Source organism: Archocentrus centrarchus, chromosome 5 (assembly GCF_007364275.1).
Source record: "Archocentrus centrarchus isolate MPI-CPG fArcCen1 chromosome 5, fArcCen1, whole genome shotgun sequence".
NCBI classification, from domain to species: Eukaryota; Metazoa; Chordata; class Actinopteri; order Cichliformes; family Cichlidae; genus Archocentrus; species Archocentrus centrarchus.
In genome coordinates, this window is record NC_044350.1 from 11718370 (window position 1) to 11746329 (window position 27960).

Below are 27960 nucleotides of genomic sequence, written 5' to 3' on the forward strand. Positions count from 1 at the left end.
TTGTTGTTCCAGACAGTACTGGTAACCCTTTTTTTTTAGCTTAGGAATTTTAGGTACCTGCAGTTTTGTTTGTTTGTTTGTTTTTTGATGAACACTTAATGCACTTGACAGAGGTCAGTCTTCACTGATGCTGGTAGTGTGCATCTCCTTTGATCATTCATTTATTTATTTTTGATAAAGTGAGGAACAACTACTTTGGTTTTTGGAAAGGGAAAGTATTTATGGCCTACTGTTTTCTCCCGGACTTCAATTTTCTAATTATAATTTGTCGTTATTTTATTGTGAGGATGCTCTGCTAACTGTGACACTACTATCAGCAAGGATATACGACATAAATGATCAAATTAACTAACATAAATAACTAAAACTAATTAATTAAAAAATTATATCCATCTATGGATGTATAAAACAAATACCTTTAGGCTAGATAAAGTATTGAGACTGTGAAACAATAACACTTGTTGGGATCCTGTTATTGTTTAATTGTTTATAAGACAAATTCCTATTTAACTAATGGACGTTGAGTATGTCACTCTCTGCCGCTAGATGTCGCTGGTCCCTGTGTTTTGTGGCTTTGTGGGCTGGCGGGGGGTTGGATGGATGTGGACTGCTGGGGGCAGCTGGGTATGTGTGCGCCTGTGAGTGTGTTTAAGACGCGTCGACTCGAGCAGCAGCAGCAGCAGGAGGAGCTGCTGGAGGGGGACTTGAAAACTTCACTGCCGGGATTTGGCGATTTAGAGGCTTCCAGTCCAGCTGCGATCGTCTGAGAGGAGGACCGGTCCGGTTCTCAGCACTGGAACCATTTCCGGCCAACATGGATGATTTAGGTAAGTTCGCTCGCTGTGGAGGCAACATTAGACTGTGTGCTTTTAGCGTAAACATGCAGTGCTAGTGCCGGAGGTCTGGGAGGAGGTGGTCCATAGATGTAGTTGGTTTGTTAAGCCGTCGGTGTTTCCATTTCCAGGTGGGCTAAGTTATCCCGGTTCAGCTGAGAGTAAGCACGGGGTTAAACACACAAAAAGGCCTCGCGTGCTGATGGCACGAGGGAGCATCTTGTTATTAACGATGATGAATGTAACCGTCCTCTTATTAGCCGGTAACGCCAACCCTTTCCGCGTGAAGAGAGCCCGCTGGCCGGTGCGTTTACAGTGTTTCAGGCGAGTTTTAAGCTGTTCTTCTCAAAAAGGCGTGACAGGCTAAGCGCAGGACTGCCGGAACTTTTTCGTGCGCACACCTGGAATTAATTCGTAAATCGAACCGCTGCTCATCTGACATTTTGCTGGTACGCTGACCTATCGAGCCCCTCCTGCTGCGTGTCAGGATTACATAAGTGCCGCAGCAGGTGGGAGAGAAACAGTGCCATTAATGCAGTCTGCGGTGACACACGATCATTGACAGACTAACCCAGTTTGTTTGATCGGGACCTCTGTGGTCATTTTCAGTCAACAGTTTCTCAGCCAGGATACAGTCTGGCTTCGGCTGATTGTTGTCAAGCATGCAGAAGCAGACGAATCCAGCAGATCTGGGTTGTTCCTGCCAGCAAGAATCAGGTTAACCTGACTTATAGTAGACTTTATAGTGACAGCAAAAAGAAATACAAAGCCTGGGGGGATTGGTTCTGACAGTTCTCTTGCTTTAGAAGTTTAAAATTTTGGCTATGAGCCAAACAATCCTCTCCTTGCCTTAGGTTAACAAAGAATACAACAGTGCATTTTAAAAAAGTGTGGAGTTATTTTTAACCACAAATCCAAAAAAGCTGGAATGCTCTGTAGAATGGGGGGAAAAAAAACAGAATGCAATAATCTACAAATTTCATAAACCCATATTTTGTTCACAGTAGAACATAGAAAATGTCAGATGTTTAAACTGAGACATTTTACTGTTTCATGAAAAATATTAGCTCACTTTGAATTTGATGGCAGCAACTTGTCTCAAAAATGCAAGTGGAACAACAACAACAACAAAAAAAACAGGAACACTTTCAGAAATCATTATCTGTGAACACAGTTCACTGTGTCATCCACCAATACAGGTTAAAGCTCTATCATGCAAAGACGAAGCCATATGTGAACGTGATCCTGAAACACTGACACATCAGTGCCTATGGAATTGGCAGCTTGCACATCTGGAAAGACACCATCAGTGCTGAAGGGTATATACAGGTTTTAGAGCAACATATGCTCCCATTCAGGCATCTTTTTCAGGAAAGGCCTTTCATATTTCAGCAAGACAATGCTAAACCACATACTGCATCTATTAAAACAGCATGGTTTTGTAATAGAAAAGTCCAGGTGCTGAACTGGCCTGCCAGCAGTCCAGACCTTTCATCTGGAGCATCATGAAATGAAAATTACAACAAAGAAGATCCAGGACTGTTGTGCAATCCTCTGTCAGACAAGAATGGGACAACATTCCTTTTCCAAAAGTCCAGTGGCTGCTCTTCTCAATTCCCAGATGTTGACAGAATGTTGTTAAAAGAAGAGGGGATACTACACAGTGGTAAACAAGGCTATGTCCCAGCTTAGTTGAGATGTGTTACTGCCATCAAATTCAAAATGAGCTAATATTTTTCTCAATAATGGGAACATTTTCTCGGTTTAAACATTTGGTATATTTTCTATTATTTTGGGAATAAAATACAGGTTCATGAGGTTTGCAAATCATTGCATTCTGCCTTTGTTTACATTTTACACAGTGTTCCAACTGTTTTTTTGTTTTGTTTTTTTGGAATTGGGGTTACATTGTACAGATCCTTTTCCAGTGTAATTAAAAGGGGAAGTAATGCAGCATGCACATGGCTATCAGGATCAGTAATTGTTAGTTTTTCCCTGGTGACTGCATGGTTAAGTTTAGCAGGACATCCGTGAAATGCATTGGAAGGGGTCAGGTTCATTGGATGCTATAAAAAAAACAGCACCAGTGTGTTTTCGTGAAGTCAGAGATGATAAATGTCTTGCAAAAGCCATCCAAAAGGGATTAGCACCCTCTGAGAGCTGCAGGTGGACTTGCTATCAGACAACAGGGAAGACTGTTGTAGACACAGGAAGGCTGTTTTCAGGTATTGAACAGTAATGTTAAAAAACTGTTCAAGAATAGTGTTTTTTTTTTCTTTCTTTTTTCAGTTTTCACTGGCTCTAAAAAACAAAAACAAAAAAAAACACCTGAATATATTCATTTTGGACCAAAACCCAGATCTGTGTGTTGGTAGTAGGAGTGTACCAAGAAGTCACCCTATATCCAGTCAACATTTATGGATACATTCTCAGCTTACAGGGGAGAAGGGCTTTCCTTAAAGTAGCTAGTTAAAAAAAGCCAACCCAGAGTAATTACCATGTCACAGGGCTGTAAATTCTGTCATCGATTTAGCACAGATATGTAAAAAATGTCGCACACATACGTAGCGAAACGTTGACACTAGACACTCCCTGTCCGATGATAGATCTCTGTTACGATGGAGCTATAGAGCTACAGCAGGAAACTTTACCTCCACCTGCTTGTGAAAATTGGATGCGCTGCAGGTTTAAAATGGCTTCAGAAGCAGTAGGGGATATAAAGGAGCACCACCGGTGGAGTTTAAGCGAAGCAATCTGTCTACTACAGAACCCGGAGAGGACGACCAAATCTGCATGTATTTTTAGCCGGAGGAGAGTCCATCTCCAAGAGCTGAGCCAGCAGCAGCACCAAGAAACCTTTCACCAACCTGCACGCATCTCTCTCCTCCCTGTTTCTCTTGCTTTTTATCGTTCAGTGTTTACAGTGGTATTTCTAACATTAGCTGCTTTGTTTTTACTCCCAAGGCATTTTTTTCCCTGTGATCTCCACACGTCCACACCCACAGCATTTGTTATATCACGGTGGTTGTTCTGCAGCGGCCGTGAGAGCAGAGCACCGCTGATCTCAGGCTGGATGTCAGGGTGGACCGGGCCCACATTCAGGGTTTGGGCCTCAGCCAAAATTTATCCTCCTTAAACGCTGCACTGCCCCACCCTCTCTCTTCCCACTCCCCACCATTCCTGTGGTGAGCCACATAGGAAACTGCAGGCTCCAATCTATCGACTGTTTAAAGCTGGCTGAGTTTGCAAGAGAGGAGATTATCCTTGAGGAAGATTTGGCTCAAGGCAGATTGTGAAGCTTGATTGGTAGCAATTATCAGCCCCCCCCCCCCCCCCCCCCCCCCCCCCGCCAGTCTTTATTATGCTAGACGTGTAATTGCGTTATTTGTGTCTCCCTTTATTTGTGCAGTCGTTGCGGTTTAGGTGCCGTGACATGTTCCGAGGCAAACTTTCATTGACCTCCCCTCCTCAGCTATCAGCACTGACGAGCGTTCCTCCCTGCTTCACTGCTCCGGGCCTGCAGCAACAAGACATGAATGTCAAACAGCCTAAAAAGTTGACTTCCCTTTTTTCTTTTTCTTTTTGTTTTTTTTGCCAACTTTAATGTGCAGAACCTTTCAGTATTTCCTTTTTAGGTCTGCAAATACAGCAGCGGCTCTCTTTGTCTCTCACTAATAAGTTTCACTGTCATTTTATGGGCATCATTTCAAGTGAAGTGATTCCTCAGAGCATTGTCAGCGCAGCAGCTGCAGTGTTGGAAATGTCACTCATGTAGTGGGGGTGGGCAGAGCAGTTCTTTACTAAGTCCAAACGAGAGATGATGTAGCCTAGATACCCAGCAGAGTCTAAATTTAGGTTGGCTCATTGTTTATAGACCAAAGGAAACATCAGACGCCTCTCACGTGAACGTCTGCCGTTTGCTCCACATGTGCGTTATACTGTGACACAGATGTCATGTATGCCTGAGTTGTAGGCATGCAGATTGTGCTAGAAGCTCTCCCTGTCTCAAATTTCAGTCACTTGTTTCACGCAGTTGTTTCATTTCTAATTCCAGATTCAGGTAGAAAGGCAACGAGAGAGCGCAGTTGTTTGCCACCGCCAACGCCGTTTTAAAGAAAATATCATGAAGTACCTGCCCGGATAGTTTTTTTGCATCATTTTCGTCAGTCGGCTTTGAGCACAGGAATTATTTTGTAATTGTGTATCAATAATTGTTAAGGGAAGTGAAAGAGATGAACTTGCAAACACATGAAGTACATGTGTGAATTTTATGTTACCATAATGAACATATTTTCCTTTGAGCTTTCATTCAGAGTCTTTAAACAAATAGTTTGACAGTTACAGCTTTATGTGGTGATGGGCGATCTTTTGGTCACCTTTGGACTGAGCCATGCTTTTGGAGAGGGCAGCCACCACAGACAAAATGCTTCACTGTGTGACGGCGTTCAGCCCTTAGTGTGCTTGATGCTGTCTAAAGCATGGCAGGAAGTCTACGTTATGGCCTGCAAACTTTCACTGCCTCAGGTGTACCAAATTGAGATATACATATATACATAGCATCCGAGTTAACCAGTTATTAGGCTTGAAAGGAAAGAGGAAAAGGAGACAGGCTATCTTTGTGTAAGAAACCCTTCATAGTCTTTCCAGGGACACAATGAATTTCCTTCCTATTGGGGAAAGATGTTGTTGCTCTTCTTTGTTGCTCACAGATTTTGCATTGCAGCTTAGCAATTCTACAAAAGATGCCATTGAGTTGCATGATGTGAAGTGGTGCGTCCAGCATTTTTAGATCTTGATGAAGAGTCAAGGGGAAAAAAGTCCAGCAGTGCCTGCCTCAGTTGTTGTTTTTGATTATGGCAGATTGAAGTGCAGTTTTAAATCACCTGAATATTCTTAAGTGTAAAAGCCTACCTGAGCTTGGTATGAATACCCCCCAAAAACAACTACTTGTCTTTAGTGACCCTTATCTGCATTTGATGATAAATCTCTAGTGACACATGCATGCAAATCAAACAGTGTGGCAGCTAAAGGCTAGAGAGAATCCTTTACCTCCTCCTCAGTTTGTCCATCTGTTTGTCTTTTAAAATAACAATTCTGCAGGGCTTTGAAACATATGGTGTACGCACACACACAAAAATGCACCAAAAACAGAACTTATTCACGCTGCTGATCACAGAGCGCTGGTGTGGACAGACATCTGTGAATAGGAAGCTGACTAAGCAGCAGCAGCTCGACACTCAGCCAGCCGTCGTGTTCTCTCTCATGGGCCCAGCACACGGTAGCAGCAGCCTGCGGGGGTCGATATTCGAGCAGCTACTGTAGGTTTTTTAGAACCAGCGTTTATGTGGAGAGAGGCCCTCAAGCAAAAAACAAAAAAACAAAAACATATTTAGAATCACAGGGTGCAAGCTAACTCTCCCCAGCCTCAGCACCTCTGGAGCTATAGTCCAACCACAAACCGAAGAGTGTAGTTACCACATGTGGCACTGTTTTTACCAGGCAGCTTCACATCCAGCTAGACTTATGTTTAATGGCAGAAAATGCCCTTAATAACCTTTCCAATGCTGCCAGCTAACATCCTTGGAGGTTGTAGTTTTGGTCATCTTGTCCTTTACTGACTTCCTGAATAGTTTCTTTTTCCTTGCTAAAGTTCTTTTTTTTTTATAAATGTTTCTGTGTGTGTATACTAGAAGCCATTCTCAGCCTTCCTCCTCCCTGATAAGCTCTGATGAGTTGTGCTCCCTGCTGACTTTGCTGTGAGACTCTCATCCCTGCCAGTCTATCAGTGACTGACAGCACAGTTGATGCGATGCTGCGGCTCCTTTGATGTGAGCCGGGGAACACCTGGTGTAACAGTTTTTGCATATAAGATGCTAATTGTGAAATTTTGATTGGTTGCAATAAGAGGAAACTGCTGTTAAAATAGTCGTCCAGTGCTTCACTTTAAAGACTCACAAGCTCCTATGAATATCGCGTGGCCTTTCAAATGCTTTTAAGCCTCTCTCCTAATTGCTTCCTAAATGTCATTTTTCTTAGAGGTGCCGTGCTGTTGCGACTGCAGGCTGAGATGAGACATCACTGCATTATTAGGAAATATGTTTGTGCCTGGCAGGTTTCCTCTGCCCTTGGCATAGTTTAAATAGTCACTAATGCACTGCCGGTGCTGCCCTATTTGGGGTATAGCGCTACCACAATGAAAGCCTTTGATGAATTAAGAAGTTGGGAGAGTGGAGGAGAAATGAGTGTGTGTGTGTGTGTGTGTGTGTGTGTGTGTGTGTGTGTGTGTGTGTGTGTGTGTGTGTGTGTGTGTGTGTGTGTGTGTGTGTGTGTGTGTGTGTGTGTGTCAAAGTGAGTGTTTCTGTATGTGAGTGTCTCAGCTGGACTGAGCTTTGGCTCTGTTTACAATCAACATCTGGCTTGTTTTAAAGGGGTCACTGCGGACGCCCGATCAGCTCCCATTAATGTTAACGGCAGCACTCACGTAAGGATCAGTGCTCCTCAGGTTTATAAGGGTGTAGTATTAACAAGAGAATACACACATATAAGTGGGTTCTGGCACTTGGATGGAGCTGATTGTTTTCCAGTGAAATGATCTGGCCCACTTTGCAGACCTCACTAACCCTCCTCTCCATCCCTTTCCTTCTGTCCTTGTCTTGCCGGAGGGGACAAAGAGCTGCTTTTTTTCTGGTGTTATGACCTACTTCAGTCCAGAAAAAAACAGAACCCGAAAAAACTGATTAATAGAAGGGGAAATTGCCCATCTATCCGTTTGTCCACCCATCTGCTTACATGCTTTGTTCCTTTCTGAACCTCTCTATCTCTGTCAAGGATTGCAGTTAAAACCATGGTAATACTACCTGCACTGCATCGGCGTCTTAGTGTTGTGAGAGGGTATACGATGTTACGCATGATGGATGGAGCTCTGAGCACCTCTGTCCTTAAGCGGAGCCAGATTTGTATTAATTCTATTCTGTAATGATTTTTTTGCAGAGTTTTATTTGCTACATTTAGAACAAATCAGAAAACAGTATGGCTGGTATTTGGTGGCATGTTGATTTTCATAATTACTATTGTATCCAAAGCTGAAGCCATATAACTCACTGGTCTATGCTGCAGTTTGTATTTCCACATTCATCAGGGGAAGAAACAATTTTGCACACGTGTGTAAAATGGTTTACATGAGAATTGGCACATGAACCTTGATAATGCACAAAATCTACTGGTCTTATTTTCAGAGCATAATTAGGTTATGGAATTCAGTAAAAGACTGAAAATGAGTATCTCAACCATATTTGTCTTTATTGCCTTTAATAAATGCCCCCCACGGTGCTACTGAAGCATTTTGATGGTGCTTTCACTTCATTCGCACACACACAGTCACCCAAAATAACCACAGGGGAATTGTACAAAACCGCAAGACAGTGTTCACAAACTATCTCAGCCTTTCTTACTAAGCCTTTGGGTTTGGGGGAAGAAAAATAGGGGGGAAGGGAGAGACAGCAAGAGGAGATGTTTTATCTGTTGACTGGTATTGTTTCACTTACAGATGCGCTGTTCTTTTAGTCCCATGCATATTATTCCAGCATTAAAATTACTTTGCTCTTCCCCTCATATGAAATAATTCCATTTAGTTGACAATAGGAGGCCCAAGAGAGCAACAAAAGCAGCTGAAACTAAGTAAAACAAACATATTAGAATGAGAGTCAGCCAAAACAGTAACAAGTGACAGAGAGAAAGTGGAACAATGTCTGTGTGATATTATTAATAATGGTAGTACTGAAGTGAGAATTTAAACAGTTTAAAAGCATCTCAGACATTACTGATCACTGTCACATTCCTGCAGTGGTAGTGCAGAGAGAAAAGAAAATATAAAAATAATAATTAAAATCTAATATCCATTAAGCATCGCTGATCTAACTGTGACTGTTGTGAGGCAAAAGAACAAATGTGTAATTGTGTAGAAGCAAAACTGAAAATCACTCATGGACTTGCTTTCTTGGATGAAAAGCTCTCAAAGATGATACTGAGGAGCGACCTGCATAATGCCATAAACATTACTGTAGTCGATATAAAACTTATTTCATAGTACAGTTTTTTTTTTTGTCAGTTGTGTTTTGTTGTATAGATTTATAACCAATAAAGCATCGGGATCCTACAAGGAAGTACCTTGAAGCAGTACTTCCTCTGTGGAACTGAACATAGATGTGTCACTGTTTCTGCGGTCAGTGTGACGCGGCTCAGCCCTTCTCAGAAAATAAGTAAGTGCTAAAAAAAAAAAAAAAAGATTCAAAGAGCTGTCTTACACTGGGCTAATCAGTTTTCGCAGATCCACTAAGAGTCTGTTATGTAACTTGGCAAGAAAGAGAATAATTTTCATAATTTTCAATTGGACAAATTTCCTTTAAACTGCTTTGTCAATGCAACGCTGATGTTCTGTATTACAATCTCTGCAGTTTATGTGGTGACTAGTTGCCTATTTCATGCCCAGCATGAGCAAAGTTTGCATTTCATTTCAGTCTTAACAGGTGTTTAATGTCGACTCTCCTTCCAGCTTATTTTTTTGGTCGTTAAATCCTGGGAGATATTACGTCCTCCTGTGTTAAATGCTTTAATTTGCTCAGCAGACATTCAGTGTCATTGAACCTCTGCTATTAGTTGCTGGGGAGGTTTGTGTATTGTGATTTTGTCGTAGTTTTTTGCAGAAAATTAGCCGCCTGCTGGGGCAGAAAATGGTGCAATGAGAGCAGAGAGATTGGAGCAAAACAGTGAAGTTATGCCCTGGGGCGGCATGCAAATTGCGACTCGCAACATGAGATCATCCTCTCTGGTGGTAATGTTGGCACTTGAGGCTTAGAGTTCTCACAAAGCTTTAAAGAGAGTCTTAGTCTTTTTGTCCGGTGTTAAAACAAACAAAGTGATAGCCTTATAGGATTAGACTTGACACTGTAAAGGTTTATCTTTTATCTAAAGATGGGTTAATAGTCTGTGACCATTTATAAAGGACAACAGCCCTAATACCCATGTGTACAGAAGTTTCAGGACAGTGTATCAAAAATAGCAGAATATATTCAGGCTTGAGTGGTGTGTCACGGAGAGGACCAAGAAAATCAGAAATTATGAGATGCAAAAACATATTCCCATGATATAAGTTAGAAATTTCAATTAATTTAATAATATGTTAATACATTAATAGATGTTATGAAGAACTAATGGTGTGCCTTTTGCTTTTTTTTCTCTTCTGACTGAATATGTAACCATATGTAGCGTCACAGAGGGGACACTTTTGTCCAGTTCTACATACTGTCAAAAATAATTTTTTTTTTTTTTCTCAACTTCCAAATACAAAATTTCCTACATTGTATGTGCTCCTGGCAATGCAGTACTTGCATCAGTTGAACTTTCACGTCATGTCTAATGCTTGGGCCGACAAAGTAAAAATTAAGCTATACTATACAGTCACACGTGAGGTTGTGCTACGCACAATGATGCCAAACAAGGCAAGGTAAATAGTTTTTAAGGTGAAATATAAAGGTAAAATCAAAAGTACTTTGTCCCCTCTGTGTATTTTTGTTTACACAAAAGCTGGACAAATTGAGGATCACATTTATTTGTTATGTCTGGTTGAAGTAAGATCCTAAGGTGAAAGGTTCACAAGAGGTTATGAATTTTACTGAAGCCACTGACGGGGAAAAAAAAACAAACTTTACCTCATTTTGTCACGGAGGGAACAACTTCTACTTGCATATGGTGTTATTTTTCTATATGCAAATACTAATGGAACCTAATATGCTATGTTGTCAGTAAATGCAGCTTTACCTATTATTACTGAATTGAAGACTTCAACAAATAAAAGAAATATTCCAGCCATTTTACAGTTGTCCCCTTCATGACATTTTTTTGCCTTTTGTCTAATTTATGATAATTTATGACATTAAAAAAAAAATGCCATAATCAACATTTAATTACCAGTTCATGAAAAGTTGGCTTCTATACAGTTAAAAAATAGATTCTCAGCTAAATATCTCAAATCTAATTTTCAACTTTTGTTTGCCCCAGTTACTGTGGTGATTATTATTTTTTTGTGTCTGCTTGCTCTGCATTCGTTGTTGTCCTGCATGTCCCATTGGAGTGCATGCTGCTGTGTAAGCAGCAGCATTCTGTGTGCATGTATTATAGCATTGGTAGCACCTGACTGATATTAAAATGACTCTGTGTAAGAAAAAAAAAAATATGAAACTGCATTGATTCTCACGGCCTGCAGGAGGTGACTGATCAGATGAATTGTGTGTGAGAATGAGAAAATTACCATAGTGTTCAGTTGATATATGACCTCAGTAAAACACTTTGCTAATAAGTTTATGGTCTCAGTCACTTGTTTCAAGTCTAATTTATCACTACATGATGTTCAGTTTATAGCACCAGTTAGCATAAAGTAGATGATAAAAGACAGTATACTTTGGGGCGTGGTGATCTTGTGACTCACTTTGCTTTTGCAATCAAATTCAACCCTCACTCATCACATCTGGTTTCAAAAAGCCAAGATGATAATTTCCCTATGATAGGCTCCAACCCTCCCTGCAAATCTGAATTGGATAAGCAGAAGAGGATGGATGGATAGATGCTTTGCCAAAATGCTCAGCTTGAGGCCTCAGAACAAGACTTCACAAACTAATGTGAGACGTGCCCAGGGATGTCACAAGACCAGAAGTTTAGTTGTCGTACCATCACCAGCAGAATTACATGATTCTTGCCACCGAATTTAACACCAAAACAAAATGATTATCCCGTGTACTGAAACATAAACTCCTTTTATTTAAAAATTAATTTAAAATGTATTAAATGACTGGCATGTGGCAGTTTATTTATTAAAATGTTAATACTATATTTTGTTGACAGGACGCAGACTTTATACAGTCTTTATACAGAGCAGAGGTACCTAACAACATATTAGAGCAGATGTAATGTGATTTACAGGTGCAGGCTGGCTGGATGGTCTGTAACACTTTACTCTTTCTTTGACCATCATGATCATCCGTCATCTGCTGCGTGTCTCTTTCTCCCACAGGTCAGGGTCAGCAGGAAAGTATTTATAGTGTGCCTAGATGCTTCAGTGTGTCTCCGGTATGTGTAGGCAGCCAGGCTGAGAGGCACCTGCGTTCAGTGTCATAGTCCACTGTTGCACCCGTGTGTGCGTTATTTTCCAGTGTGATCTAATTTTGTGCTGGCGTGGCCGCTGAAGTGCTCCAAACGAGCGCAGGCCTTCTGCTGTATAACACAAGCCCGGAGGGGTATAATGCATAAGTGCATTTCTTTCTTTTTTTTTTTTTTTTTTTTTCACAAATTTTTTTTTTTCTTCCCCTTCTGGTTCAAGCAAAGAGAAAGATTCATCATTTCATGTGATGGTGTGTCAGATTGTGTCACACTGAAAGGCTAGTTCTGCCAGAGCAGCACATGAAAGGCTGTCACTTCATGTCACCGTACAAGTTTCAGACCAGCAGAATAGTAAGATTATTCCTCAAACTGGAGATTGTTTTGATAGTCTATTACAGCCCCCCCACCCCCACCCCCATATGTATAATAGCTGACTTTTTTTGTTTTCTTTCATTTGTCCTATCTTGCCTTTAGTCCCTCCTTTTCAGTCCTATCAGACTATCTCGTTCAGCTGGCGAGGCGCCTCGCATTTTTCTCCCCCTCTCCCTCATTTTCTCTCATATATGGAAGACGAGCTGTGACATGTAAGAAATTTATTTCAGCCAGCTTGCACCTTGCAAAATGAGAGATACAGAGGGAAGAAATGAAAGGAATGAGCATAGAGAGATGTAGAAAGGTAGTCAGAGAACACAGGTAAAGTTGCTGCACAGCCAGCGTCTTGGCCCTAATATTTTTACTTGAAGTTTCACTTTGGTGTTAGCTCGTACCTCGGTAAATGTCTTGGCATTTATGAACCTCACAGATAAAGACTTTTCTGTATACCAGCCCCAAGAAGGAAAAAGGAATGTTGAGCTGTGTGCTTGCACACAGCTCAACATCCCCCCCTGCAGACTGATAAATGCACTGCATTGTTGCATTACAGCCCCTGAAATGAGTTGCTGCCAGCTGGGCTAAATAAACAGGAGTAGATGTGCTGAATAGTGGACAGCATTGGTTCACTCTAAGCAGTGGCCAGCACTTATAGAAGCTCATGCGGTGCAGAGTCAGATAGACAGGATACCCTTCTGGGGATAATGGAGGCTTGCCTTTGTTGACATCCAGGACTTACAAACATGAAAACTGTAAGGAACAAAAAGTCTTCCTGTTTAGTTGTTTTGTCTAATTAGATTTTGTTCATATTTTATGCTGAGTTTGACTGAAAAATACTAATTTAGGTGCTGGCCTTCCCTGTTGACATTCTTGACTCTTGAAATGCTTTCCTCCTCATACCCTCCCTAACCTCTCCCTTCATTCCTCATTTTCCTGTCTTTTTCATCTCTTCTTTTGCCACTCGAGCCTTCCTAGTTCCCCTTTTATCTCCCTCTTTCTCTTTCCTATAATGAGCCCCATGTGAAGCTGTCTTCATGTAATTAAAATGCACACCATTCATCTGGGAGGAAGGGAGTCTCCTTAATCTGCGTCAACCCACATTTTAGCCTCTGAGGACTGCCTGCTACATGCCACACTCTCTCTCACACACACACACACACACACACACACACACTTCCCAGTTTCACTCTTGTCTCTCTCGACACTCTCACCACTATTCCTCATTGTTTGAGCCCAGCTGTGCGCTGCCGTGTCACATTTTAGTGTCGTGGACAAAGAAAAGAACTGAGTGCTGGTGTTTTTCTGTGTTCACTAGCTGTAAATTAAGAGGGACGACTGTGTTTAATTGATGTATGTTAGTAATAATACATGCAGCCCATTTTTTTTCTCCAGGTGGTGAAAAGCATCTTACACAACCTCCTCCTTCCCAAGAACTTTCATTTCTGAAGGCTTTGCACAACCATGTAGAGTTAAATCATGGGAAATAACCTGTTCTTACTAATGAAGTACAAAAAGATGCTCATCTTTAGTTATCCTCAAAAGATAACTAACATTCACTATTTTGTTTTTTTGAAGATTTAGCACATGTTTTATGAGTTCTTTATTTGATTGTAGTTTAATTTTTAGTAACTGGAGAACTGGAGTCTGTATATTACGGTATGTTCTCTTGGCAGAGGAAGCTGACACACCTCTGTGTGTTTGTGTAGTTTGTGGATGGGTCACAGCATGCCCAACAGGCTGTATTCACTGAACAAAAACAACCCTAAAACTTAGCTAAATTATATCCTGTTAATTAGGACTGTGCTGTAATGATGTTGTCGTGGGAAGTGAGCTGCTGATTACAATTAGCTTGTCTTATTTTGATAAAACCTCATCTCATATATTTGAAGTCAGTATACTCATGCAAGCCTGTGCTAAACGTAGTATGTTTATCTGTAGCCTGGAGATTCATGTTTTAGCAGTAACCATATTTTAGGGAAGCAGATTCTGTATAACCAGGGTTAAATCCAGTTCAGCTGGAGAGCTAAGTTGATTAACATCTCTTGTGTAAACCATCTGGGCTAACATCTGTTGACTAAAGTCTCCACCAGCTGCAGTAAAACTCTTGACATCAGTAACAGATATACTCTGAGCCCTGCAGATATCTGTACCCTTTATTTATGCAGTATTTCAGAAAAGTATTTGATAAAATCTAAATTATGTTCTGCTGCGCTTTCACTTGATAGATGTTTGGGTTAGCACTGATTTTAGTCTGGTCATTTTTTTTTTTTTTGTTCTTCTGAATGTTTTTTTTTTACATAGTGACGTGCAGTATGAGCTCAGGTTAGGGTAAAAATGTTGAACTAAAGTAAAGTGATGTTAATATATAAAGTTATGATAGTCTAAATGAAGCTTTGTAAAGTCAATCTACATGCAAAATTCATTTTATGTAGATATAGAAAGAGTGGTATTTGGTAAAAAAAAAACAAAATATGGTCTGTATATAAAAGATGGGGTGGTTTAAAAACAAAAAAACAAAAAAGGAAAAACTGGTTGTATAGAACTTAACACTGGGGTCCTGAATGTAAAGTCCCATTCATATCCTCCATAGGGGTTTTGATTATGAGCCATTATGCTTTAACCATCCAGTCGAAACCACAAGTCTGCATGATATCAACCTTGTTTTAACAAAAACTCACTTTATTCATGATGTCATGAAAAGAATAACTTATGCTGTTGCTGTTTTTGTGGAAATATTTAAATCTGCAAATGTCAGGTCACTCAGTGGGTGTAAAACTTAAGAAGCTACGATAGCAGTGATTATAGTCAGGAATGAAGTCCTGCACCATGTCAATAACTAGGTTATACTTTACTACTTACGTACTTTACAACAGTATGATAATGAAGAGGGAAAAAATCTGATACGGTTGGAAGTCATTTGCTGTGGAATCTGGAATTTGCAGTGCATTGTTGGGTAACAGTCACAGTTAATCTTGTACCTTTTCCTTTTTTCATGTTCTTTTTTTTTTTTTCCCTTTGGATCCAAATGAAATATTTTCATGGTCCTGATTAATCTTGTAGCTGGCTGGTTTGGTTCAAGGCTTGAACCTCTGTATATAAGGATTTTATGAAATGTCAATGGAGAAAATGAATAGGAGATTCACTTGTGGAACCGGAGCTCTTACAAATAAGACTTTGGGAATGTTTAGGACTTCAATACATAGTTTCCATATGAATTTATGCCTAAAATAATTAGTTTCACATTTGATTGAATACACCATGATGTTTGTTTTGTAGATTATGGCTCCCTTTAGAGTCTAAAAGAAAGATAAGTCAAGGTATGCTTTAGAATGAGCCTGCCTTGTGACTGAAAAGTCACTACCCTTTATAAAAGTGACATCTGGTTTCAAAACACCAAGATGTTGACAGCCACTGAGCAGTGGGTGGCATGCCTGTGGCTATGGTGGTCTTCTGCAGACAGTCTGTGGTGTAGAAAAACAAGTGCTTTTGTGAACATGTTTTACAAATACAAAGCAGAAAACTCCATGCACATGGCCACAGATCAAAGCTCCCAGTGTTTACACCTGAATCTGATCAGATTGCCTCAATTTTGAGATATAACTGTCCAGCCAGAGGAGAGATGGTGATGGTTGCTTTACCAGCCACGGCTCTGGCCTATTCTCTACTGCAGGTCCTAAAAGGAGAAGTAGATTTTCAAAATCCATGGCTGCATAGAGTCTTTAGCAACCTTTGTTGTTGTATATTTTAAAAAAGTACTACACTTTAGCAGGAACTGGGCCCACCTGCTCTCTGACTGGACACTTACATTTGTGACAGTGACAAGCCCATACACAAAGACATCTCATACAGATTTATTTTACAAGTTTACAAATGTTGAATTAGAACTACAGACTTTAGAAGTACTTGTGAACAGCACATTACGTGATCAAAGTCTCACTACTTGCTAAATACAAGGAATTTGGTGGACTTCTACCTAAGAGTACATTTTTATTGCAGTTTCCTTTTGTTGTGTTTGATATCATGACAAAAATCAGTTGTGGGAAATGTCGTAAAGAAGAGGTGTTAACTTCATTTTAGCAAAGGAAAACCTCTTAGAGTAATCTCACAGTTCTGATGACTTCCTCTTCTTGTGGGCCAGAAGTTGAGTGGTGCTGTCGAGTGTTAGGTACACCTGTCCGTGTGCTGGCCCTACTGCTGTTTTTGAGTCATGTTTGAATCATACACCATACTTGGTATGTACTCTAAACATTGACAAATGTGTTGTTTCTGCCTCTTCACTTTTATGGGTGGGCTTCTTTGCTACTACCAAGTAAGAGATGAAGGCGCGCAGAGCTGGCTGCAGTCGTGTAAACAGCGTGCTGCTGAATCCATAATGAAACTCTGTGGAATGTATCCGGGCTTCTGTGTCCAGAGAGGAGACTCTGCTCTGAAACCCTGTCAACTGGCATGTTAACCATGTTAATCATTTAATCGTGGTAGTGGTAAGGTACTCCAAGTGGATCTTGTATTGCTCTGTCTCAACTTTTGCTATGTCTCCTCTCTGTCTGGGAAACATTGCAGACCAAGTTACCATCTGTACTCATGATACTATGGCATACCCAGCATGAATTAGTTTCCTGCAAAACTGTGGCAGGGAAACTCACTCATATATTTATGATTATAATTAAAAGACTAAATATAATGTAACATGCAGCATTAAAAGTGATCATGAGTCATGAGTAACCTGAGCAGAGCCTGTGCTCACAGTGCGAAGGAGGGGCTCATTATAGCCCCTTATATACCTTTGTGATACCACTCCCTTAGTTGGGCATGTCTGTGTTGATAAGAGCTCCAATTGCTCGCAACTTTCCTCAGTTCACTTTGTGTACTTTCACATTGTGTACTCCTTCAGCTGCTCAGCCTGTAGATGTTGGACACCTTAGAGACCGTTTTCAGAGGATTGTTGTGATTTGAGTGAGTAGCGTTTCTTACTTGAGCTTTCAGGCAGCTAGTTTGGAGCTGGCATAGCAGTGAAGGGGTGAACCTTACCCCCTGGCATTATTTTTAACCCCTCCTTCCCCTCTCTCCCTGATCCTCTCCCCCTCCTCGTCTCTTGTTCTGTCGCACTGATGGTAGAGTTAAGAAAGGCAGTTCCTGTCTGGCAGACATTGCGTTTAGGTTGCCCTCTTCCTCCTCTGCTTTTTCTCTTCACCGTATGAGTGCTTCTTCACTTCCTTGGGTGTTTGATCTTTCTCAGAGGTACGTCTCATATGCTGGTTACTTAAGCTATGAGTTTGACTCTGCTGACCCAGTGTTTAATTTTAGGAAGTGGTGAAGCTTGCTAACTTGCTGTGTTGAATACTCCTTGGCTATATTATCAGACTCTGTCATAGAAGATTACAGACTGCTTGCTTGATGAAAGCCGCACTGCTTCATTACTGTTTTGGTTATATAATTGAACTTTGTTAGTTTACCACTTAATATTGGCTGTGCCTTTACCTGTAAACTGACCTTATGTGTAAACAACAATTGTTTAGGGATGCTTTATTCATAAAAGATATATCTTGTTGGGTCAAGTTTGTTGTTCAGTTTAGGGTCTTTTTTTTTTTTTTTTTTTTAGGGCTTGTGAAATTCTGCAAGAGAAACTAAACGCTCCTCTGGTGAGTGAGTGTGCTAAAATAAGCCTGAGTATTCAGTAATACAGCCTGTGCTCTTCATTAAATCTCCTTTAATGTTATGTGTCCTTCTACCTACCTGTTAGGACTACTTAATTCATAGTTGTTTTCTTGGCCCGCGTTCCTCTCAAAATACCAAATAATCCCCTCGCTCAGAGACTCGGGGCCTGCCTGCATATAGATGTTAAATATTTGTATACCTGTGTGCAGATTTGACAGCAACTCTTTAAAATATTTCATAATTGCAGTCAGGAGAGGGTCAATGAGTAACCAAAGGAGTGGCAGTGACAGCCTGCATGATTCAACTTTTACAACTCCACCTCCTCTGTTGTCAGTGCTCTTGGGGTTTTTGACAGGTTGCGAAAAAAGCAGTAATTACTTGGTGCTGGCGTATGCAAGCATCACCTGATGAGTCAAATATTTTTCACTAGAAGTTTTGTGCTGAATGCTCAGAGATCTTATGATGAAGTGCTCTGATTTCTTTGGTTTCCATGGACAAAGTTATGAGAGCTGTGCAATGGCAGCTATTAAAGCACTCAAGGATACATACAAAGTACAAAACCATAAATAATTAAACAGCAAATTTTAAAATCCAAGCAGATGCAGCATAACCAGATGCTAATCATATCTGTCTTTTATTTGCCTATAGATGCTTTGTTGGCGGACCTTGAGTCCACGACATCCCACATCTCCAAGCGAGCCCTTTTCCTGTCTGACGAGGCCGCCTACTCCTTTCCTGTTCAGGGTCAGACCCAGCAAGACGTCTGCTCTCCACCCCAAATCCCACCCTCTCCCCCAGAGCAAACTCTGAATGGAGTAGAAGAAACCGAGGTAAATACGCGCCTGCTGTACATGTTGGCGAATTAACCAAAGGCTATTCTGTTTAAAACATTCCTCAATTTACTCATGGATAAAAGCCAAATTAGTTGCTATATTGATCCTCTGAATTCTCTGTTGTGACTTTACTTCCTCATTTCAGTCCATCAGCTCGGCTCAGAGAAGTCCCTGGTCTAGAGATAGCAGCAATCCAGGCCGACCCACTGGTGAAGAGGACCACGTGTACAGGTTAGATGTGATTTAACATGACCTTGAGGCACACTGTTAAGAAAAGTAGCTGTACCAGTTTTTTTTTTTTTTTTGAAGAAAAATAATAAAAAATTAGTCTGAATTAAGTAGAATTCAAACTAATAAGTAAAAACATTTGAATAGAAATAACCAATTTCACTTCACTTGGTGCTAAGCTGGAAACAAGAAGTTGTTGGTGATAAATTTCTCTCTGTTCTCTTCAGTCTCCCTAATAAACAAAAGACCAGTGAATCATCAGCTGGTGCCATGAACTCGCTGGGCAGCAACCTGTCTGAACTGGACCGCCTGCTGTTGGAGCTCAATGCTGTGCAGCAAAGCACCCCTGCCTTCGCAACAGAAGGTACAAACAGAGGTTATTTCCGGTTTATGAAATGCTTTCTCATGTTCCTCTGAAGGAATGTGGATGTCACTGTCTAAATGTGGTACTTCTGTTTTTGTGGTATTACACAGTGGCCTTATTCTTTCTGCTGTATTTTGTTACTAGTTTATAGAGTTGGCGCTCAAATGAACCATGCACTTTAGATTCAAGCAGGATATGCAAATTTCTTGTTTTTTTTTTTTTCTCCCTCTGCTGCAGAGGAAGCAGCTCCACCACTGCCTGCCAGCGGCGTTGTCCACCACGTACAGGAGAATGGGGTCTCCACTGCAGGTAAAGCCATTCCTCCTGTGGTGGAGAAGCCCATACGTGGTGCATCCACTCGAGGAATACAGGACGTACGACCAAGTGTGGAGAGCCTTCTAAATGAGTTGGAAAGCTCCGTCCCATCACCACAGTAAGAGCAAAAACTATTACAGAAAAATTGGATTTGCACTACAGAGAAATTGGTCCCCACGTATATTATGCTGACATAAACCACTACTGTGCTGTAGATGGGTTTTATATTTCTATACATTTGAAAAATCCACTCATTTTGGTTGATGGTGATGTTTTCCATGGTAGTCCCACACCATTGGTGGTGTCCGATGAGCAAACGGATGGACAAGAAACGCTGTCACAACAGCAAGCCAGAATGTCTGCCTCCTCTGCCACAAGAGAGCTGGATGAGCTAATGGCTTCTCTGTCTGACTTCAAAGTGCAAAGCAATGTGAGTATGGTTGTGGGAAAGTGGGTTGACTTTGGCTTGACTGAGGATGGTTATTTTTGGCGTGTGTAAGTATTTAGAATTAAGCTGTACTGGGTGTTTGTGCAACTTTAAATTGTAGAAAGAATTTCTTTTTTTTTTAATTCACATTTATTTCTGTATTTTTGTTTTTTAATGTTGCACATAACCTCCACAATTATTCTTATGAGCAGTTAACAACAGGTTTCACTCAAAAACATGTCTTTCTGCAGCAATGGGGTTTTATTTTTTTTAACTATCTTATTGCAATAATTGTTGGCAATATTTACGATCATTCATTCTTGTTGAAACAATATACATATATTTTTTTAAAGTATAGTAACTTTGCCAGGTTTTGCTTTGTGTGATTCTCTTTACTATCCTTTCCCTTTCATTCTCAATTCATTCTCTATTTTCCTGGTCTTTCTCTTTTCTCTACCACTGTGTATGTCTTGTCTTTGTATGTACATTGCACTCTTCACACAATTGCAACTAATTCAGTCTGGCTCTCAGCTGTCTCTGAATCTAGATGCAGTTGACCCTTTATTAGTTGCTGGTTCACCAGCTGTCCAACTACTAACTGATCCACCTATAACTCCTCACATTCATACGCCTCTACCCTATAGTTACACTACTCCATCCTGTACACCGCTTTCACTGGAGCTCCACATAGATGAAGATGGTTGTTCAGCCCCTACATCTTCACCTCTTTCCACTGTAGTAATAGCATCATCTAAGAGCTCTCAGTACTCTCAGATCCAGCAGAAGGCTAATGGTGGCACTGTCACTTCTGAGATCTCACATGTTGAGAGCTTTAGTATTTCCAGTACTTTAAACCCCCCCAGTGAAACTGAAGTCAACAGCCCCATTCATGTTTCAATAAATAAAGAGTCTGCTAGTCCAGATCCTGGTGCCAGGAGCTCCAGTCCAGTGGTTGTTTCTAAAAGTCCTGTTGCAGTGTCTAAAAACCTGAGTCCCACTGTTAGATCCAAGAGTCCCAGTTCTCCTCACATTAAACCGAAAAGCCCAGTCCCTAAAAGTCTCAGTCCCTCTGCTCCCTTAGGTCACAGTCCACAAGCAGCAACAAAGAGTGATAGCCCAGTTACCGTGCCAACCACCCTGGAAACCGTGTCCAAGTCAGCTAGTCCATTAACACTTCCAAGATTTTCAAGTCCAATACCAAAAAGTGCAAGTCCTGTGACAGTGCCTAATATCTCTAGTCCAGTAACTGCCCTGAAAAGTGCTAGTCCAGAAAGAGTTCCAAGATTGTCAAGTCCAGTTCAGAAGATTGAAAGTCCTGTAACAATCCCTCATATCTCTAGTTCTCCAGCTGTACCCAAGAGCTCCAGTCCTGAAACAGTCCCAAAGAATACTTGCCCAGTAACCCTTTCAAGAATTTCAAGCCCAGTACCAGTTCCCAAGAGTCCTGCTCCAATTAGCAGAAAAACATACACATTTCCAAGCAGCAGTAGTCCCGGCGCATCTCCAGTTTCGGTTGCCACTGAGCTGTCAAGTAGCTTGTATGCACCTCCTACAGAAAGTCAAGGAGGCGAAGGACTGGGTTTAACATGGCCATGCCGGGAGCCTTTTTTGGATGATGCTTTAGACAAGCTCTTATCATCCGGCTCCACTCGACCGGGTGAGAACCAGCAACCAGCTTTTGTTGTGCCTGGGGAAGAGGACAGATCTTGGGAGGAGGAAGATGGAATTTATCCAGATCTCAGCTTAGAGGGAACCCTGACACCCATGACTGAGTTCAGCTGGATGGATGAGTGCTTTACCCCCTCCACCTGCCCTGGGACACCAGACGCAACGCTGGACCTGCCCATACAGCAGCCTTCTGCAGTCGAGCGTCTGTCTGCTTCTGGTCAAGTAGGAGGCTCAGCTTGACTCTCCCAAAATAAGCTGCTGGCGTGAAGCTATAGAGGATTTAAGACCCTATGTGGTCTTTCTTTTAATTGGCCATGTGGCTAAGAGATAAATGATATCTGGCAGTAATGGCAGAATGGTTGTGTTAACTGGTTGTTCAAGCAGAGTGCTGAAAATTAAGCTTATTTTGGGGAAGCAGCTCTACAGATACTAGAGGAGCTGTGCAATAGTACAAACATGTCAAGATGAGGAGAAATTCCTCAGTCTCTGTGGTGTGATGCATGTGGTGTCATATAGCAATTACAGAATGGCTTGAGGGAGAAGTCTCCCTGTGGAGATCAGTTGTGGCTGATGTTGAAAGCTTTGCTGAAAAGATGTCTCCGCACGCCCCCACTTGCTTCACTGACATTGGTGTGTTAGTCATAGCACCTGACCTGTCATGTTCAAGCTTTTAATCACATCAATGCAAAAAGACCCAGAGTCCACAGTAAGAGGGCTATTTTTTTTTCTCCCCTTTTTGCATCTGCACTAAGAATGTGCACATGAATTTAAGATATATGCTAGAGCTCTGTTTGTTTAATCTTTGGCACTGCTTTGGCATGTGCAGAGATTTGTGAAGGCATTTTGTGATAGACTTGTGTTTTCTGTCCAGCATGCCTTGCCACGGATGTCTGACAGGTTTTACATGGATATTAAAGAATGAGCTTGTGCAGGAGGCTGCTTTTGGCTTCTGCAAACAAAATTGATTAAATATGCCTGACAGAATAACTGCATAGCATTTTGACCAGCCACTGCGTGAGTGTTTTTGCATTTGAGTGAGAAATCCACTTCTGGGCCCATCCTGCTTGTGATGGATTTTTCTGGTGTATGGCACAATTCCAGCTTCCCACACCAACTTATCATCTGCTCTCCAGCTCAAGTCAGTTATCCGCCGCACCAAAGAGACCTCCAACGTGCATCCAATGTACAGGGAGGGAATGTTGAGACGTAAAATGGGACCAATAATTGTCAATAAAAGCAACTCGCAAGATCGACTTATTGAAGAGCTGCAGGGGAAACTGGGGATTGGGCGGTTGGAACGCAGGCGTAAACAACAGCCTGATGACTGGTTGACAGAGGGAGTCATCGTTACATCCAACCCACAGCGGACAAGGGAGGAAGGGATTCAGCCATCTGTGGATAAGGTACAAACTGAAGGTCCATAGCAGGACCTTGTTGAGCAACGTTGGAGGTGAAAAGCCTCACTTGTGGTTTACTTATGCCTCTTTGGCTTTTTTGGTCACAGAATTAACTGGCAGATATTAGACATTCATGTTTTTTTCTAACTTTGCTATAAACTTTTATGTGTTGTTGGCAAACAGCTTAAAGAGATTGACTTTTTTTGCCAATTTAGTTTCGCCCTTTCCCTGTTTTCCTTTTTTTTGTATCTGATGTTTCCTCTCCTTTCTTTGCTGTTTTCTTTTTCCTTCTTCCTCCCAGATCATCATCCCTCCTGAATCACCTGCTCCACAGAGAAAAGTCCTTCCCCCTCCACAGTCTCCCCCAGCTCTCAAAAAGCCACCCCCAGTCAAGCAGACTCCTCCACTGCTACCTCCTTCCAATCCAACCCCCCCTCCTCCTCGAGAACCTACCCCCCCTCCTCCTCGAGAACCTACCCCTCCACCTCCCAAGGAACCTACTTCTCCTCCTCTTCCTCCTCCCCCTCCTCCTCCTCCTCCCCCTCCCAGGGAACCCTCACCTCTCCCTTTCCAACCCCCTCGATCACCCAGCCCCCCACCCAAGCCAGTTACGCCACCCCCACCTCCCAAGGTCTTTGTATCAGTGGGTTGTCAGACAGAGTATGACCCCATCTTTCCACCTATTCAGGCACGAATCACCTTTCTTCCATCCTTCTCTCACACCTCATTCTTTCCACTTTCTGTCACAGTTTGAGTTGTTTTACTTGAGCTTCTTTGTTGACTACTTGGTTATTTATGGGCATTAAGGAATTTGTCCGGACATTCGTTCTGTTTTTGGCGCTCTATGCCAGAACAGGTAGCCTCATGAAGGCTTTGTCTGCAGTCCAGTCACAGGGGTGCTAACATTCAGGCTAGAAAGACTGAGCCCATATTCTAATTCTGACATCTGATGGCGTCAAGAACTGTGTGTTAGAGTGGAGAGGAGAATTTAAGAGCTTAGAGGAAAGCAGAGTGTAACTCCCTGATATTCCCATTACGCCAAGAGTCCTACCATGCACAGGAATGAAAGGCTTGCAGTGCAACTGGAAACCTAATCTGCCATATGACAGCACAGTTACCACCACAATTATAGCATGTCTCACAGGACTTAAGTCAACATGTCCCATTAGGTTACACACCAAACTGTTAAAGCTGAACATTTTATACCATCACAGGTTTTTAGAAACTATAGCGCCTTTAATTAATTTAGTGAGAACTGGTTGAGTAGATTGACAAAGTAGGGTTAAATACCCATGAAGAAGCCTGGTTATTTTATTTTGTCAAATGTATGGAGGTTATTTGTGTGTGTGTGTGTGTGTGTGGGGGGGGGGGGGGGTCAAAGGGTGTAAGAGAGAATACATGCAGCTTGCAGCATAGGTGCTATTTTCTCCCACAGTGGAATGTAGGAGTCATGAAGCTCCAATGACCACACCACCTGAGAAGGTCTCTGTTTGCTTCCATTACAGTAGCCAGACATATTTACACACATATGTTAATATTAGAGAATCATCATCAAGGCCTGTTAGATTGACATGGTGTGATGTCAACCAGGGGTTTGTGGTCTCCTGTTTTTCAACTTTGAGTTTAGCAGTGAGGTGATTTCCATCTTGGTGACCATATATGGCTGAAACTATGGGTGCCAAGTTAGCAAGATACATCTGCAGACTGTAGGTGCATTGCACAAACACAGACAAAGATTGGAGCTCAGACTTTTAAAAAAAGACAAAATTAAAAATAATAAGGCATCAACACTACAAGCACGGTAGAGAGGTCTACTTCAGGTACTCAGTTTGTCTGAGGTGACTCACAGCACACAGTTAGCTGCTGTACCTTCCAGTGTCTGCATCCAAATGTTGGTCAAAGCAGCTATGCCTCTAGCAAGCCAAAGTTTAATCCTTAATACATTATTTAATTGATGAATTAAGTGCAGTTGTGCAAAGGGGGGAATTGAGATCAAAGCTGTTTTTTTTGTTGTTTTTTTTAACCAGGTTGTAAAGATGCTGTAACGTTTAGCTTTTGATTAAACTGCTTTTGGAACCAGTGTCAAATGGCCAGTTGATAAACTATATTTTTTGGCACTTCAGTGTTGAGTTTAGTAGTCATTCCTGGAGGTTTCAGCTTGTTGAACTTTTCTGCTCTAGATTTAGAAGGTGTGTTTCGTGTGTAGTGAGTTCATAAGTTGTGGTTCCATAGTGTAGTGCTTTACACATTAGCTCATCTGCATTTAACTGTGAAAGGTCCCTGCTTCAAGGCCAGGAGAGGAGGCAAATCTCTTTGGGGCTGCATCGGGAAGTGTGAAAATCTGCCAAATCAAATATGCCGAGCCATCTGCCGTGGCGACCCTTCCTGAAAAAGGGAGCAGTTAAAGACAGCTTTTCGAGTTCACAAACAGAAAATTGTACGGAGTTCAGGAAAGTACCATTGTGACTGTAAAATTGTTCCCTTGGGTAAGAAAAATTAATACGCAAAAAGGAACAGTGGTGAGAGTCATTCACACTAACAAACTGACTTAATCATATTCTGAGGTCATCCACTGAAACATTTACCACGTGTGATTATTTCATCGACCACTTGAACATCTGAAGGTTATAATTAAACACTTTGGTTTTCCGTCTCTGTCAGATCCAGTCACAGGGAAAGACTTCTCCCTCTCCTGCCCCCAAGCCAGCCAACAAACTGGACAACATGCTGGGAAGCTTGCAGTCCGACCTCAACAAACTTGGCGTCCAGACGGTAGCTAAAGGGGTCTGCGGTGCCTGTAAGAAACCGATTGCTGGGCAGGTAATCATACAGAGTCATATGCATTTAAACAAACATGTTCGAATGTAGTGCTCATACTAAACTTTAACTCGCCTATTATTAGACACACGCACATGCAGGCTGTTGTTTTTATGCACAGAATACCCACTGGGACTTTGAAAACATTAATGCAGTTTTCTGTTAATGGTGTGGTGAAGAGAAGATTGCACTTTAGGTTTATTTGCGCAATGAGTACAGTGTTGGCTCATGTTTCTCTTGTTTCAGGCTGTTGCTTAACCTCAAAGCCACTTAGTCTGCCAATAATCCAACTTTTATTTAGTTTACAAGCAATGAGTGGAGTAATAAATACAACGTCTGTTGCAGTTGACCAAAGTGAAGCTTTGTCAACCCCTTGTGTGAAGATTTTCTGTCCCAAACTCATATTATAAGTACCTAAGGTCTACTCTGAATTTCACCAGCAGCTCATCTAGAATAATGAAATTTTATACTACTTTGAATTTAGAGAGGCTAATATTGGACCAAAGAAAGCAGCCTTTTCACAGGATTATAAGGGTATTTTCCACCTAAATGAAGTAAGATAATTGTGAGCTTGAACTTATGAGTGGTTGTTATTTCTTTTTAACTCTGAGTTGCAAACATCTGCTACTGTTTGCAGTATTCCCTTTGCTGCTTGCATGCTCTGCTGCAGAGATTTTCTCTGCTGAGCCAGGTCTTTTCTCTATGCAGCTCATTACTTTTTCATGCACTGTGTCTCCCCACACCAGGTGGTGACTGCCATGGGGAGAACGTGGCACCCCGAGCACTTTGTGTGCACCCACTGTCAGGACGAGATCGGCTCCAGAAATTTCTTTGAGCGTGATGGGCACCCATATTGCGAGAAAGACTACCACGGCCTGTTTTCACCTCGGTGCCACTACTGCAATGGACCCATACTGGATGTTAGTAATGCATACATTAGCTAACACACACACACAGACATGCACATATGCTTGTATACAGTGAATGGGCAGATAATATTTATTTATTCATAACTTAATGGATGAAGGTCTTACTGGAAACAGCATATTGCAGAGTGCTTTTCTTTCTCAATCACTTACACTGATAGTCATACATACAAATATAGCATGCGTACACATGCTCCTAGAAACAGGTGAAGCAAAGTGACTTTGAGCTTCCTTGTGCATGCAGGCATTAATGCGTTACTTTGTAACACATGAAGAGACTGCAGTTTGAAAGTCACTATTCATACTTATCACGCAGCTGTTCACTGTCCTTCTCCGAGTTTGATGGAGGTTTGGTATCAATTTAGTGTTTTTGTGTTCACTAGTTGAAATATATCTGAGGGGCACGGTAGGTATCAGCCTTTGCCAAAACAGTAGAAAGATCATTCAAAAGTTAAATTAAGTTTTGCGTGTTCTTGGCTGCCTCTAGTGCAGTGACTGAGGTGACACTAGATGAAGGATGGTTTGTAAAACTCTCCAAATTGCAGGCCTGCTTTCTTGTTAAATATTTTGTCTGATTTTGAATTATTTTAAAAGGCTGAGTAATATAATGTATGTTTTTTTAATGCTGTCTAATTTCCGAAGTAATGTAATTATTTTTCTATGAGTAGTTTATTGCAGATCTCAAAAAATGTGCACAACACTGATGCAGACAGAGGAACTCGTTTCTTTCTTCTCTCGCTTATCTTCATGGTGACACACTCCCATTGGGATATTTTTTTTCCCCCCACCCATTATTCACACATGCACGCTCATTGTGCTCAAGGTACTGGATGGGAAGCAGACAGTGAGCAGTGGACCAATATGAGTGCCAGGGCTTCCTGATTGATACTTGTAGTGTTTGTTTTCTCCAAATCATTTAGCCTTAGTTGTTTGCTTCTGTTTTGTGAGGGGCTGAACTTAAAATTGTTTTTGTTGTT

General features: G+C 41.5%; 1 protein-coding gene across 1 annotated transcript in view; it reads left to right on the top strand.

Moving 5' to 3' along the window:
• The first annotated feature begins 630 nt into the window (after positions 1 to 630).
• Positions 631 to 27960, top strand: part of LOC115780982 (paxillin-like) — a 28884-nt gene continuing 1554 nt past the window's right edge. Inside the window, exons 1-8 of the mRNA XM_030730457.1 lie at positions 631 to 827; positions 18657 to 18838; positions 18987 to 19072; positions 19297 to 19433; positions 19671 to 19866; positions 20034 to 20178; positions 25902 to 26060; positions 26804 to 26977. Of these exons, the coding sequence (XP_030586317.1) occupies positions 815 to 827; positions 18657 to 18838; positions 18987 to 19072; positions 19297 to 19433; positions 19671 to 19866; positions 20034 to 20178; positions 25902 to 26060; positions 26804 to 26977 (1092 nt within the window). The 5' untranslated portion in view covers positions 631 to 814. The remainder of the gene's footprint in view (positions 828 to 18656; positions 18839 to 18986; positions 19073 to 19296; positions 19434 to 19670; positions 19867 to 20033; positions 20179 to 25901; positions 26061 to 26803; positions 26978 to 27960) is intronic.